Source organism: Myxine glutinosa, chromosome 7 (genome assembly GCF_964187855.1).
Source record: "Myxine glutinosa chromosome 7, kmMyxGlut1.1, whole genome shotgun sequence".
Classification (NCBI taxonomy): Eukaryota; Metazoa; Chordata; class Myxini; order Myxiniformes; family Myxinidae; genus Myxine; species Myxine glutinosa.
The window spans coordinates 36,746,024-36,761,175 of NC_136267.1; the positions used below are offsets into that span (position 1 = coordinate 36,746,024).

General features: G+C 44.8%; 1 protein-coding gene across 3 annotated transcripts in view; it reads right to left on the reverse strand.

The window, feature by feature from the left end:
• Positions 1–5,012, reverse strand: part of LOC137431123 (cartilage oligomeric matrix protein) — a 64,518-nt gene extending 59,506 nt beyond the window's left edge. Inside the window, exons 1-5 of one of the 3 annotated variants that reach the window (XM_068122079.2) lie at positions 4,832–5,012; positions 4,572–4,653; positions 3,503–3,642; positions 3,180–3,383; positions 2,074–2,201 (exon numbers count right to left, since the gene is read on the reverse strand). In XM_068122079.2, the coding sequence (XP_067978180.1) occupies positions 2,074–2,201; positions 3,180–3,383; positions 3,503–3,581 (411 nt within the window). In that variant the 5' untranslated portion in view covers positions 3,582–3,642; positions 4,572–4,653; positions 4,832–5,012. Of the gene's footprint in view, positions 1–2,073; positions 2,202–3,179; positions 3,384–3,502; positions 3,643–4,571; positions 4,654–4,759 lie in introns of all 3 variants that reach the window. The other 2 variants (XM_078781491.1, XM_068122080.2) reach the window with 2 other exon arrangements.
• Between the last annotated feature and the right edge of the window lie 10,140 nt (positions 5,013–15,152).

The following is a 15,152-nucleotide window of genomic DNA, read 5'->3' on the forward strand; positions in this document are numbered from 1 at the left end:
AGTACAATAGTGCATGTACTTTTTCCACCTAGGTTGCTATTGGATTGTTCTCATTTAGCCAAATTTGGTGAAAAACGCCATATTTCAATTGAAGTGTGTATGAGTTTCTAGATGGAATTGAGCGAAAATATTTGGTGGGTGAATGTTTTAGACCATTTCTAACAATAATCCAGTAGAGCATCAAAATCGGAGAGATCGATGTTTTTTGGACCACCCTAATATATATATATATATATATTGTTGCGGTTTTGAGAACCCACACTTGTAAATAAATATAACATCATTAAAGGTTAAAGGTAGCACCCCATAGGTAGGCCACAAGCAACATGTAGGTCACCATAGGTCGTCAGTTATTTCTTAGTATGTGTTAGATAAGGCCATTTTTCCAATAGTTGAATCTGCGTTGCGTCAATCAAATAAGAGTAGGCCCTTCCGTCCATTTTTTCAGCCTCCCTCCAAGCGACGCCATTAAGCGCGCTCCCCAGTCTGTGCCCCATGGCCCCTCCCAATTTGGTACACTCCTTGGCCAGCAGCAGCAGCCTTCGCTGCCCTTGAGTGTGAGCTCGCTCAAACGCCGCCATAAGCCACGAGGTGAAGCCTGGAAAAAGGGGGCGGAGCGCCAGGGAGGAGGTGTGGCCACGTCACCCAGCCGTCAGGGCGGGGCCGGTAAGCAATAACCAGCCAACCAGGCCCGGCCATCAGTGCACCCAGAGGTTTGTCTGCAGCATCCCTGGATTGAGATCCTTCATCCAGCGAAAACACGTCCAGGACTTTCATGGCACAAGAGGAAAAAGAAAACGTGACATCACCTGACCGGGCGTGGTTGGGGCTGGCGGAGCGCTCGCTGGCTTGACTGTCCAGGACTGATGCCAGCGCACAAAGCCCTTCGAGAGGACTGTCCAGGACTGATGCGATTTGAAGGACTGCAAGGAAGTGCGCTGATTACAGAACTGTGCACAGAGGAAGCTTATGAGCTTGATCAAAGAGGGCTCGCTGGCATTGGTATTTCAAAGTAGGACATTGGGAAGGGGGCGCTTGGAGCGAGTCGTGCGCATATTACGTATGCAGTATACCAGCCTTCCCCTGTCATTATAAATTGTCCGCTCGCGGACATTTTGGCCACTCGTTACAATACGAGCTGCCTGCCGGGTTTCGTCTGCTGGCCCTGAGCCGGAATGGAGCCTGGACCCCATCGCCGGACCTTCCACCCTACCATCTGCAATCCCCGTGTGAGTGTCTGTATGTGAGACGGGCCCGTTTTGTCCAGGGAATAAGTTAAGACTGTACTAAGACTGCCCTGTGTACTTTTCCTTCCTCTTTCTTTCTTGTATATTCCTTTCGTTTCCTCTTCTTCTTTGTACATTTGTTAATAAACCCATCTGTTCTTCCTATTTTCCTGGTTTCCTCTCCATCCGATCGCATCAGTCTTTTCTCTAATTGGGTAAACGTGGCATGATCGCAACTGCTTAGAATCGGGTTAGTCATTGTTAACAGCTCGGGTCGCGGATTGCTATCCGCTCGGCATATTCCATCCATATCCGTGATTCGAGCGGGAGTTATTCCCTCGTTTTCGGTCGGCGTTAGTACTTAGGTAGTAGCGAATCCCTAGGCCTAACAAACCCCACCTAACGCCACGCCGGGAAGGACGTTATAACTTCCAGGACTCGCGTCGGCCAGATAAAAGGACAAGGGGATTAACTTCACCCCCCCCCCCCCCTTGATAAGGGGAGAGCCGACGTTTGAGATCCGTAACAATATATATATATCTATATATATATATATATATATATATATATATATATATATATATATATATATATATATAAATACACACATATAAATGCATATAAATATATAAATATATATATATATATATAAATGTATATAAATGTGTATAAATATATATACAGTATATATGAATATAGGTAAATATAAATATATATATATACATATATATATATATATATATATAGATCCAGTAAAATGGAAACAAACACCGTATAGATAGAGACATCTGCAGTGATTTAGTCAATGGCAAATGAATGAATTGATAATAGTTTATACTATCATAACCTGCATTAGCATGCGGGATGTGCCACCAAGTCGCAAGAGCAGGGAGTGTGTGCGACCATCCGACACATGGACGTTACTGAGCGTGGCCAGGTGCTGCCTCCGTGGAGACCGGAGATAACGCACCAGAACTACGAGACAGGGTGAAAATCATTTCAACTTACTTAATGGATTTTTCACTTTACCCGTTATGTCTATGGTTATTTACGTGAGCAGCCATTGTAGATTGTCTAACACAAAGGCAGAACGAAATAGACAACTTTCAGACAATATATTTCAATAAAGTAATCTTTTATTGTATTTTACCGAGTCTGGAAACATCAAAGTTATTCATTAAATATTTTGGGTTCCGAGGATCAGTCTGGACTCTAGAGCAACGTTTTTCAACAGAGGTCCGCGGACCATTGGGGCTCTGTGGACACGTTATTGGGGGTCAGCAACGCAAGTTCAACATGTGTTTTTTTGTGTCCGAAGTCGAGGCTCATGGAAGAGCAATTACACAGAACGGAACAGAGTGAAAGGTGGGAAAGGGACTGTGAGAATGAGAGAATGGGAGAGGGGTGGATGACACATGGTCGGTGAAAAAGATGGACACACGTTCAACCACAGCAAAAATATGGGCTGAACGAACAGAAAAGGGAAACGAGGGATGAACGAGCAATGGAATAAATGAAAGGATGGTGGAGAAAGAGGGGAGAAAACACAATAACCTGCAAGACACAGAAAGGTATGTAGGAAGAAGCTGAACAGGAGAAAGAGAGATGAGGGTAAAGGGATTTTTTGGGCTAGGAGGATGACCTAAAGGTATGCACACTCGCCAATAAGATGTCTAGCCTGGGTTCGAAACTGGACGTTAAACTGTGTTAGGACGTTAAACTGGGTTAGTACGTTAAACTGGGTTAGGACGTTAAACTGGGTTAGGACGTGAAACTGGGTTAGGACGTTAAACTGGGTTAGGACGTTAAACTGGGTTAGGACGTTAAACTGGGTTAGGACGTTAAACTGGGTTAGGACGTTAAACTGGGTTTGGACGTTAAACTGGGTTCGGACTGATTGAGATGATCAAAGTTCTCTTCTGATGTCTTTCTGAAGATCTCGTATATACTTACTCTTGTCCCCTTGGCTATGAAGGGTGACCTCAAAAACCTTGTTGCCATCCGAGGAGATGAGCGAAACGAGTGGCAAGATGGCGTGGTCCGCAAGACGTAGGCTGACCAGCAAATAAACCTCCTGCCCGGCCATCAGTGCACCCAGAAGTTTGTCTGCAGCATCCCTGGATTGAGATCCTTCATCCAGCGAAAACACGTCCAGGACTTTCATGGCACGAGAGGAAAAAGAAAACGTGTTGTTCAGGTCCTGCTTATTGACCCAAATTGTCCCACATGTACAAGATCACCACCGATTATACCGAGCGGGCAATAAGCTTGCTCACCAGAACTGGGTTCACTTCCTGTGGCTGAGAGAAGATGGGTCACCAGCAGAAAGGCAGCAGATCTCCAGATGGCACCCATGATAGCCACCACGTGTTCCTGATATCAAACTCACACCTCCACCTTAGTCTTTTTGTCTACCCTGTCACGCACATTTTGTTTCCCGTCACACAAGCTCGCCATCTCACTCCTTTGCATACTCAACTAAAACGGCACTCAGTAGAGAGCATACCTCCACCTGGTTGGCCATATCACTTAATGGTGAAGAATCACTTAAAACAATTCTACTAGCTGGATCCGGATCCGCATCTTCACCAAAATTGAATTGAGTCTTCCTTGTCACACACACAACCTGTCCAACAAGTTTCGTCCAAATCCATCCATAATTTTTGAGATATCCTGCTATGTATCGTTTTTGGCCCCATCTCCCAATGGTGAAGAATCACTTACAAAAATTAAATAATTCTCATATCCGAATCCATATTCAGATCTTCACCAAAATCGAATCGAATCGTCCTGGTCGGACACCCAACCGGTCCACCAAGTTTCGTCCAAATCCATCAATAACTTTTTGAGATATCCTGCTATGTATAGTTTTTGGCCCTATCACTCAATGGTGAAGAATCACTTAAAAAATTTAATAATTCTCATATCCGAATCCATATTCAGATCCTCACCAAAATGTAATCTTTTCGTCCTCGTCACATACGCTACATCTTTGCCAAATTTCGTCCGAATCCGTCCACAACTTTTTGAGATATTTTGTTCACAAACGGACAGACAGACAAACAGACAAACAGACAGGGGTGAAAACATAACCTCCATCCACCTTTGGTGGCGGAGGTAATAATGCACTCGCACGAACAAACTCTATTTATACTAAGTTTCACCCAACTACTACTACTACTACTACAACTACTTTTCTGGCCCTAATTATTCACACCTTCTTGTAGGGTTGGCTGGGGAACTGTTTTGGGCCAAGTGTTTCACGAACTGGCTGGCCAGGCCTGATGTTCAACTGAAGGTGGAACAGGAATTTGACGTTTGTGCACGGTGCCAGTGATAACTCACCTACTCTTCGTGGAAGACACCGTGGGATCTTCACTTTCCACCAACTAATGCCAGGAGACGGGTCCTCCAGCTAAACGTCCATCTGAGGGAAAGCACACACATTGATGAATCGCACTGCATGCAAAACACCAGGGTGACAGTTTATAGCAAAGTCAAGATTCAAAATCTCAGAAATGAGTCCGCATAACTCTCGGTTGTCCTATCAATCCTTCATGCCACTCCAACAGTACTATCTATATTTCTATATACCTGCCACTCACTCAATTCTCACACTCTTGGTTTTCTGATTTCTTTCTTTTCTAATTTTCTTCCTCACTTCACCATACACAGGCCCCCAGTTGCTGCTAGTCAACCCTGCTAATGCTCTACACTCCCTTGTTCCACCTTAGCCTTCCACTTTCCTACTCAAGACTTGCAATCGTTGTTTCTGCCCAAACAGTTAGAATGAGAAAAAAAAATAATCATTTTCTTCTGCAAGCCCCGCCCACCTGATGTCCCAAACAGAGCTGCATTAGCCACACCCACCTGTTCCTTCACATCCAATCAACTTCTCATACAAGCATAAAACAATTTTATGATGCATTGAAAACTGCTTTGCCTTCTGCGCAGCGTTCTTATATTCCTACACAATGCTCCAGCACTCCTCACCGCTGACCTCATACCTTTGGCAGCAGAAGCAAAACCAAGGCCACCAGTACACAGAGGAACTACACACACACACACACTTTCTTTTCATGTTGCTGATGATTTTACCAGCCAGCACCTCTGTTCTGGCCACAGCAAGCAAATAGCAGCATTCCCTAGATAGTCTGGTCTGTTAGGGGAATTTTAAGGGGGGATTGTGCAAATTTGTCTACAAGCATGAAACTTGGCACACTTGTAGTTTGTGACCTGCTGAATTCAAATCTGCCGGGAGCCAAAGCCAATTCTCAATGGGAGCGCCATATTTGACACTTCAAAATGGCCGCCACTCAAAAACTGACTTTTCCGTTACTAGCCAACCAAAAGTCACATAATTACAATTAAAAGCACTTTTCTAGGGTTTTGGACCTCACTGATTCTAAATCTGATGTCTGTTTGACAGTAGCCTTGACAGGGATCGCCAAATTGGAAAATCCAATATGGCCGCCGGTGAATATTATAATAAATTTTGCATAACTTTGACACTTAAAGTCATAAATCAGGAAGTAAAACAAGTAAAACCAAGAGATCAAGGTATCCTTTATTGATCAACAAAATCAGGCTAATAACCATTAAGCACTATGTTAATATTAATTAATTAATTTACATATATTAATAGTAAATCAATCAATCAATAAATGTATCAATCATATCACGTGCTGTGACTGGTGTCACACTGATTCATGAATTCTCATTGTTCACACATCCACCTTCGCATTTGCACAAAATTGTGCAACGAACGCCAGCTCTGCAGCACTTGCAGTTCCCTGTGCATGACTTCGCACAGCCACACTGCAAAAGGATGGAACAGGCCTTGCTGCTGTCCTCAAGGGTTGTCCAGAAGGGCAACCACCCACCACTGCTGTCCTTGTGCCACCCCCAGTCATGGAAGTCAGGGATGTCCTGGTAAACAGACGTTGCCTGACTCCAGAAGAAGCTGGCCTGCAGCATTGCTCTGCGGATGTGTTGATATAGAGCAGCTTGTGTTGGTGGTAAGGCCTCTAGTGTCTTCTTCCCACTTGTGAAGAGTCGAAGCCTAGCCTCATTGACTCTTTCCAGACCACAGCCCTTGCTGTACATGACTACAACAAAGCGCTCTAGAGTGCGCATGTGCTGGGACTGTGGGCTGAGCTCTTGGGGTTCACTGGTGAGGGCAACAAGGGTGTCCGTCAGTCCTGGTGTGCTCTGCCAGGCTGACCAGGGTGACTTCTTACCACATCCCAGGAAGTGTGACACAGTGTCACAGCCTGTGACCGCGTGGAATAGTGGCAGTGCCAGGCACGTTGATGGTCCCAGCTGGGCAGAGAGAGTGTGGATAGCAATGTCACGCATCTTCTTCCCACTGCCGAGACAGACCCACAACTGGGACAGCCCAAGTGATGAAAAGAAGTGAATGGCCAGGATGACCACATCACTGTCGACTGTGCGCACCAAGGCAACCTGGTGGTGCTGCTGTGCTGCATGGGCAAGATGGAGCAGTATCCTGGTATCAGCCTCAGTGTGGTTACATGGCTGAAGACCAGACACGTCATGTTGTTTGTTGGAGAGAACACTCTCCTTGTTGGTGCTGAGGAGAAGTCTCCCACCCAGATCCTGCTTTACAAGCTGTGCACTCAGGAAGGGGAACAGTTCCCTCTTGTTGTCAGTATTCTTGAGGAACCCAGTGTTCCAGTCCTTCTTTGGAATACGGGTCTGGCCATCCCCAATCCTGGTACATGGGCCTAAGCCACGACGATGGTGTGTCAGGGTTTTGAGGTTGTCCTCTGGGTAGGTGTCCCAGACAGCATCTACCCGTGTGACAATTGGAGTTACCTGTGACTCCACAAATGGCACCAAATGCTGTGACACATAATCAGTGAATGTGTGTGCTGAGGTCAGCCGCACCATGTGAACAACAGCTGCCATGTCAAGTACCACAACTGTGGCTGCTTTGGCTGCAGCTGAGCGACCAGTGGGTGCCTTTAGGTGCTCTAGAATGTCCGACTTTTTGCCAGACCTGAGTGATCCTTGGTTTGAGAGACTAGGTGGTTCTCTCTGATTCTCATACCGGAAGAACTCTTCCATGTCTGCATCAGGTCGAGACTGCAAGGACAGGAAAAGCTTGGTTATGAGGGAAGAGTTTCTCTGAGCACTGCCTGATGTGCCTTCCTTTTTGGTGGTAACAGGGCGATTGGCAAATGTGAGGACATTTTGGCGTTTGAGAGTGTTTGTTATTGGCAAAGTGTCCTGGTCTAGAGTCTGTGTTACAAACTTGGCATGCAGATCTTTTCCAAGGTTATGAAGCTGGGCAAGCGATGCAACAACTTCATCTTTCATGACCTCCTGTGTGTGTAGAGCCACAAGCTCATGGCCATTGGCAAAGGGATTACCTAGCTGTACAGCTATCTCCACAAATGACAGAACATCTTTCTTGTACTTAGTCTGCAAAGCACTTGCTTCTTCGTGATGGGTAGTGCGTGAGCTTGCAGTGTCCAACACAGCCTCAAACTCCTCGATACATCGAGAGCAGTCGGGACCTGCTAGCATGAAAAGAGTGAGGGCCTCAGGGTTTTCATACAGACCAACTGCACCACCATGGGCCTGAAGGTTCTTGTTTGACTGCTCATGAGATTGGTCCTTGCCAATGAGGCTGAACTTGTGAGGTGACCTCTGGACAACAAAGTTCCCCTTGAGAAACTCAGCATACAACTGTGGGTGCTTCTCAGGCAACTGGACCATATCCCGCACATGCACTGGTAGCCAACGAGCATAGTTTGTGTGGTCCATCACATGGAACCAGGAGCACAGCTCATCACAGACCTGCACATACAGCAGGAAGTCTCCTTCACGGAGAGAAAGGATGAAGTGGCACATTAGGAGCTCCAGGTCCACGATGGTAGACCAGAACATGAACATGGGATTGTGAGTTCTGGACCTTTGAGCCCAGATCTCTAGAGACTCAGGTGGTCCCTCAACACCAGAGCAGTAATTGGAGTATGACTTCTGTCTGAGGAGATACAGACCCATGACAGAGACCTGGTGAGCATAGCGAGTGCGCTTTATATGATGCTCATGAAGCACAGACTGGGCACGGCCAGATGTGAGGACCTGGGCCTGAGTAAGAATGTTGCTCCACCCAGAGTCCCGCAGCAACTTACCAATCATCTGGTGCATTTTGTCCTCTATGTGTAGAGCGCCCATCATCAGGACCAGCTTATCTTCCCCCATTGTGTCAGGGAATGACCACTGCAGCTGCTTAGCGATGGCATACAGAGGCTGGTCACCACCAAGCACAGGAGTTTGACCAGGGTTGAGGGCCTCTGTGCCTTGCATTGTGAGATGCATTGCATGTTTCATCATAGAAGGTGTGGCTGCTTTGTCAGGGAACAGAGGTAGCAATGCCTTAGGCTTCACAGAGTCATCACTCATGAGTCGGGAGTTGTAGCCTGACCAGGTGATGACTTCACCTTCTGGCAATGTGTCCTGTTTCAGCACTGTGGACACATGTGCCATCCAGGACTCATCCTTGAATTTGGCTCCATGTAGCAGATTATGAGATGGCCGAGAATTGAGATCTGGAGTACATGGTACATGCAAATCATTGCTTGAGAATTCAGCTGGCTGAACCACTGTGTAGGATTCAGGAAGTTGTAGTACAGTAGTGTCTGTAGGATCCAGCTCGATAGAGGGTCACTGTACTCCTTGGTTGTCCCAAGACAGGTGGTTTGTCACACTGATTGCTGTCCCATGGAACTCATCATGGGAGAAGTTACCTTGGTTGCTGCTATCCAAGTTGTCTACATCAAAGGTCACGAAGACCCCACTACGGATGTTTGTGGGCAGCACAACTCCATCCTGGACAAACTGTTTGACGTGTGCTCGTGCCATGGATCGCCTGATCTCCAAGACACGACTGTAAGACACAGAAACCCCAAAGGCATTGGCATTATTGATCTCTTTCTTCCGCCTACCCTCACCATGCAGCTTGAGGCCCTGGTACAAAGGGAAAGGGGTCTCATGTTCTTTGTTGTGACGGATGTTGCTGGACTTTGTGGCATGATGTGAACCACTGCAGGTATCTTACTATAATAATATCCGTAGATGATTCTGTCTGTCTGTCTGTCTGTCTGTTGGGTGTCTGTCCGGGTGTGGCTTACTCGGTTTGCAGAGTAGCTCCACCCATAGCTCCACCCATTCTGGGAGTGGCTTCATATAATTATAAACAAATATCCACCATTTTATTAACTCGCATAGCTTTGAGGCCTGTTTTGTAGGCCCGTGGTGTCTTGCTCTCTCTCCCAGTTTTATTTCAAATCAAATTCGATATATCATTTCATTTTTCACAGTCGCTAACATAGTTTTAGACTCGGTTGAAAGAAAACGGGAAGAAAATCCAACGAAAGTTGCCGTTTATAGAACGAAATGAATTCTCAAACGCCTGTAACTTCAAGGCCATTGAGTCTCTCTCACGCCTTTATCTCCAATCTAACTCACCATATGATTTCATTTTTATCGATGGTTTTGGACTCGGTGTCAGCAATAATTGAGAACATTCCACACACGCGGGAAAATGCAGAGATATATTTTTAAAAATCGCGTCATGGTGCATCATACACTGCCCAACATGACACCGACGGCAACGTGTCGATATATATTAAAAATTCGCTTTTGCTTTTCCGTTAAGAAATATTACTTTTACTTTTGATGACAGTCGTCACAAAACGACATATATTTCTTCGTTTTTATTTCATTCAACATTATTATCCGGAAGTAAAATATGTTTCAGGAAATTACCGAGAGATATTTCTTCGTTTTTTAAAATTAGTTATGTGCGCATACACTTTAAATAGGTTTATTTGAAATCTTTTATTTTCCACAATATAATTTACTTGCCATTTATCATTTGATGATTACGAGACACTTCCTCTTGAGGATCGCGACAATTCATGCGCTGCGTGGAAACTTCTATTTCCAAAATGAATGAGACGATCGATGAAGAACGCAGACTTGAACAGGATGTAGCAAGAAAGCGAATGAGACGGGCGAACGAGTCCATCGACAAACGTCAATGCAAACTTGCGGGGTCACCCGTGGGAATCCCACGGGCATGAATGTGTGTGACATTTCGACATATTGAGTTAGATGCTGCACATTCATTTTTACAAAATGGTTACTGGCAAGTCATCAGATCCAGAAATGGTGTAATGAACACAATTTATTTACGCGCAAGCACGAAAGCAAGACGGGCGGATTTCCGATTCCGACGGGCCGACGGGCGAGACGGGCCGATTTGGAGCAAGAAAAAGAACGAGACGGGCCGATTTGGAGCAAGAAAAAGAACGAGACGGGAGAAAAACGAGAGAAACGAGACGGGGAAAGCCGATTGGAGAGGCGAGTGAGGAGCGATTGGAGAGGCGAGTGAGGAGCGATTGGAGAGGCGAGTGAGGAGCGATTGGAGAGGCGAGTGAGGAGCGATTGGAGAGGCGAGTGAGGAGCGATTGGAGAGGCGAGTGAGGAGCGATTGGAGAGGCGAGTGAGGAGCGATTGGACAGGCGAGTGAGGAGCGATTGGAGAGGCGAGTGAGGAGCGATTGGAGAGGCGAGTGAGGAGCGATTGGAGAGGAGAGTGAGGAGTGATTGGAGGGGAGTGTGAGGCGTGATTGGAGAGGAGTATGAGGCACGATTGGAGAGGCGTGTGAGGCACGATTGGAGAGGAGTGTGAGGTGCGATTGGAGAGGTGTGTGAGGCACGATTGGAGAGGAGTGTGAGGCGCGATTGGAGAGGAGTGATTGGAGGGGAGTGTGAGGTGCGATTGGAGAGGAGTGTGAGGCGCGATTGGAGAGGAGTGTGAGGCGCGATTGGAGAGGAGTGTGAGGTGCGATTGGAGAAGCGTGTGAGGGATTGGAAAGGAGAGGAGTGTGAGGGATTGGAGAGGTGAGGGATTGGAAAGGAGAGGAATGTGAGGGATTGGAGAGGAGAGGAGTGCTAGGTGGAGAGAGAGGAGAGTGTCAGGTGGAGACAGGAGAGTGTCAGGTGGAGAGGAGTGAGGGGTCACATATTATGTGAAATAAATAAATTGTGTTCATCACACCATTTCTGGATCTGATGACTTGCCAGTAACCATTTTGTAAAAATGAATGTGCAGCATCTAACTCAATATGTCGAAATGTCACACACATCCATGCCCGTGGGATTCCCACGGGTGACCCCGCTAGTATATATATAAAATGTATATATATATAAATATATATATAAGTATATATATAAGTATATATATATATATATATATATATATATATATATATATATATATATATATATATATATATATATATACACATACATATATATATATATATATATATATATATATATATATATATATATATATATATATATATATCTATATATATATATATATATATATATATCTATATATATATATATATATATATATATATATATATATATATATATATATATATATATATATATATATATACATAATCGGGAGATTAAATCAGACGCGGACGTAGCTTCAGGACGTCGATCTTTAATTTTCGACAAAAACTTGTCGAAAATTAAAGATCGACGTCCTGAAGCTACGTCTGCGTCTGATTTAATCTCCCGATTATTTATTTAATGCAAATGAGATGCCCTGCTCGTACTGTGGAGTTTCTACTATTTCTCACAGTTGTATATATACATATATATAAATATGTATAAATATAAATATTGTCGCGTGACTACCTTGCGTGGTGAACACCGTAGGGTAGCACGGATGACCAAATGAGCTGTTACTCCGAGGCGTTCAATCAAATGGCGGATAATAAGCGTGGGGGAGCAAGAGGGAGAGAGGAAACAGGAGCCTTACTTGAACGGCTTCCACTCAATGTCTCTACACCTAAAAAAAATAACTCAAACGAAAACGGATTTAAAATGTACAAAAATAATAGGTTGATTTAAATAAATGCCGGTACAAAGATAATGTGCGATAAACTAAATTCCTAAATCGGGACGTCCCTACAAACAGATCCAAAGACAGACAAAAGGGAAAAATAACTGAAATTAAATAGGCGTCTCTGTGTGCACTTAACTCAACTTGGAAGGGGTGTCTCGTCAGGGGTCGTCAAAATTGTCTCAGGGCCTTGGCGGGCACTCCACGCTCATTGGCGGGAACCGCACGTTCGTTGGCGGGAACCCAGGCCTCACTGTGTGTCACACTGCAGCGAGCCAGCAGCGCTCGTCCACCCGTCGCTCTTGCTTTGAAAGCCGTGGCTCTTCCCCCTCACGACCACCAGCAAGATCTCCAAACGAGGTCATTCACGATTGCTCCCTTGAGCCCGAGAGAAAAATGTCACCGCTCGTACGAGGTCCAGGCGAGAAAAAGTGCAAGAGGGAATTCGGCCAGAGGGAGGAGCCAAGGAGAAGAGAACAAAATGCCCGCTAGAGCGAAAAGCCAAGAAGAAGAGCGTAGAAGTGTCCGATAGCGTGTTCTTTTATCACCCAGGCTCTGACGTCATCTGGGGTGCTTTGCCAATCAGTGAGTCGCTTCCTACCAGTCCTTCCCTGCTCCTTTCAGCAAGTCCCATCTTACCCCAGCCTTGTGCCAATAAAAACACCGACCAATTACTGCCCTCCTGGGCGTGGCCCTCGGCCCGCCGGTTCTGTGCGCTTCCAAAGTCAATGTCATCAGCGGCAGCGCTCAATGTCCTGGCTTCCAGTAGGTTTTTAATTAGGGTGTTTAAATGAGCGCGATTCTGGCTAAGTGTCTTTGGTGTGGTGCAAAAAGGGACATAGGAAATAAATTAGAGGTAATGACATATAAGGGATAAATTACCCATAATCCCTGAGCTAATTAACATACCCCACTCCTCGTAATGGGGACGAAGATACACCTTACACGACATCCGGGCTAAACAAATTCCCCACTTATTACATGGTGGTTCTTCTTCTTCTTCTTCACGACAATCGGAGCCTGCTAATCTATACACTCTACATGCTCTATGGCATCCCTACCCCCTACAACGTAACAATATATAGTTACGGCCCGCGGATAAGGATGTTGGTTTGCCGAGCGGATGGCACCGCGGCCTAACAGTTACCCCGACTAACCTGATTCCTGAACGTTGGCCGGATCGCGCCACAGCTATTCAATATGGAAAAGACTAAAGCGACACGGATGTGAAGAAGAAGCAGACAAAAAGGTTGGAAATACGAATCTAATTTATTTACTATTTACAGGCTCAAAGTAACCAGGGAGAAGGAAAGATAAGAAAATAATATACAGAAGATTTTAGAGACAGTGAAAATCGCTAGCTTATCTAAACAGACTTAATTAATACCCAGGACAGAACAAACGAAGACGACTCACACGGGGAATGATGATAGGAATGGCGGAGGTGGATGGCTTGGAGGGGGGGGGGAGGCCGGTCCAAGGGGTCCTGCAGCACGATCGGCGCGTTTAGCAGCCGCCGTTCCTTCGCGGCCCTGCTCAAAACCGCCGTCCAGGCCCCAAGCGGCTGTTGAGTGTTGTTGCTGCTGTGGCCGCCGCTGCTGCTGCTGCTGTGGACGTCGCGTGCTTTGCCAGGACTACAACAGGCTTTGTGCTTCCCTGGATGATGATCTCCTTGGATGATCTCTATGTTCTCTTGGTCCAACAACTCTTTCTCTTTCTTGGTCCGACCACTCCTCACCATCGACAACCCAACGCAACCAACGCAACCACTGACCACCACAACGCAACCCACGCACTTCTTGCGCGCGCGCCTTTATAGCGCCTCCGGCGATTAAGCCGCCGGCCTTCAGGACACGCCCATCGGTGTGCTCACCTCGGCCATGGTTGGTCGCGCGACCCTCTGGCTCCGCCCTTGATGACGACGGGCGGGCACGCCTTTCTTCCCCGACCCGAGCACATGTTCAATGGTGGTTTAGGAGGGGATGTAATTGGCAAATTGAGGCTTGGCCATCACGAAAGGGGAAATGGAGGTTTTTGGGAATGGGAATGAAGAATGAAGGGAATCTATCTTATTTCATTTGGTGCAATGGAGTGTCATTTTAATGGAAGACAAAGCCTTAACCTAATACACAGAATAAGGAAATAAACTACTGAACAGGGATATTATAGTGTCCTTCAATGTATGCTTTATGGAATTAACTACCGGAACGCCCTTTGACCTTTATACACACTGGAGCAAGGAGGGCTCAGACTAAACCAATAATTCACAACCATTTACTATACAATACAACACAATCAAAAAAACTCAATCCTCATATCCGCAACAATATATATACATATATATATATATATATATATATATATATATATATATATATATATATATATATATATATATATATATGTGCCCTGAAATGAGAACAATACATATATATACATATATATATATACATATATATAACAATACATACATATATATAACAACGTTCATATATATAACAATACATACATATATATACATATATATACATATATATACATACATACATACATATACATATATATACATATATATACATACATACATACACATATACATATATATATATATATATACATACATATATATATATATATATATATATATATATATATATATATATATATATATATATATATATATATATACATATATATATATATATATATATATATATATATATACACAGCTGGGTGACCAAATATTGATATATCAAAAATAATGTTGAATTGTTTTATTGTTATTCAAGATATCATTATGTTTGTGGGGGGTAGGCAATGAAATAACTTAGGCAAGGTAGGATTGTGTAGATTACCATGCTCTGGATGTCATGTAGCCACTTCCTGTAACTAAGTAGGGCCGGATGTTCGGAGAAAGTGTGACGCGTGGCCATACGGAGGGTGGCTCTTGTGCTATGTAGCTTA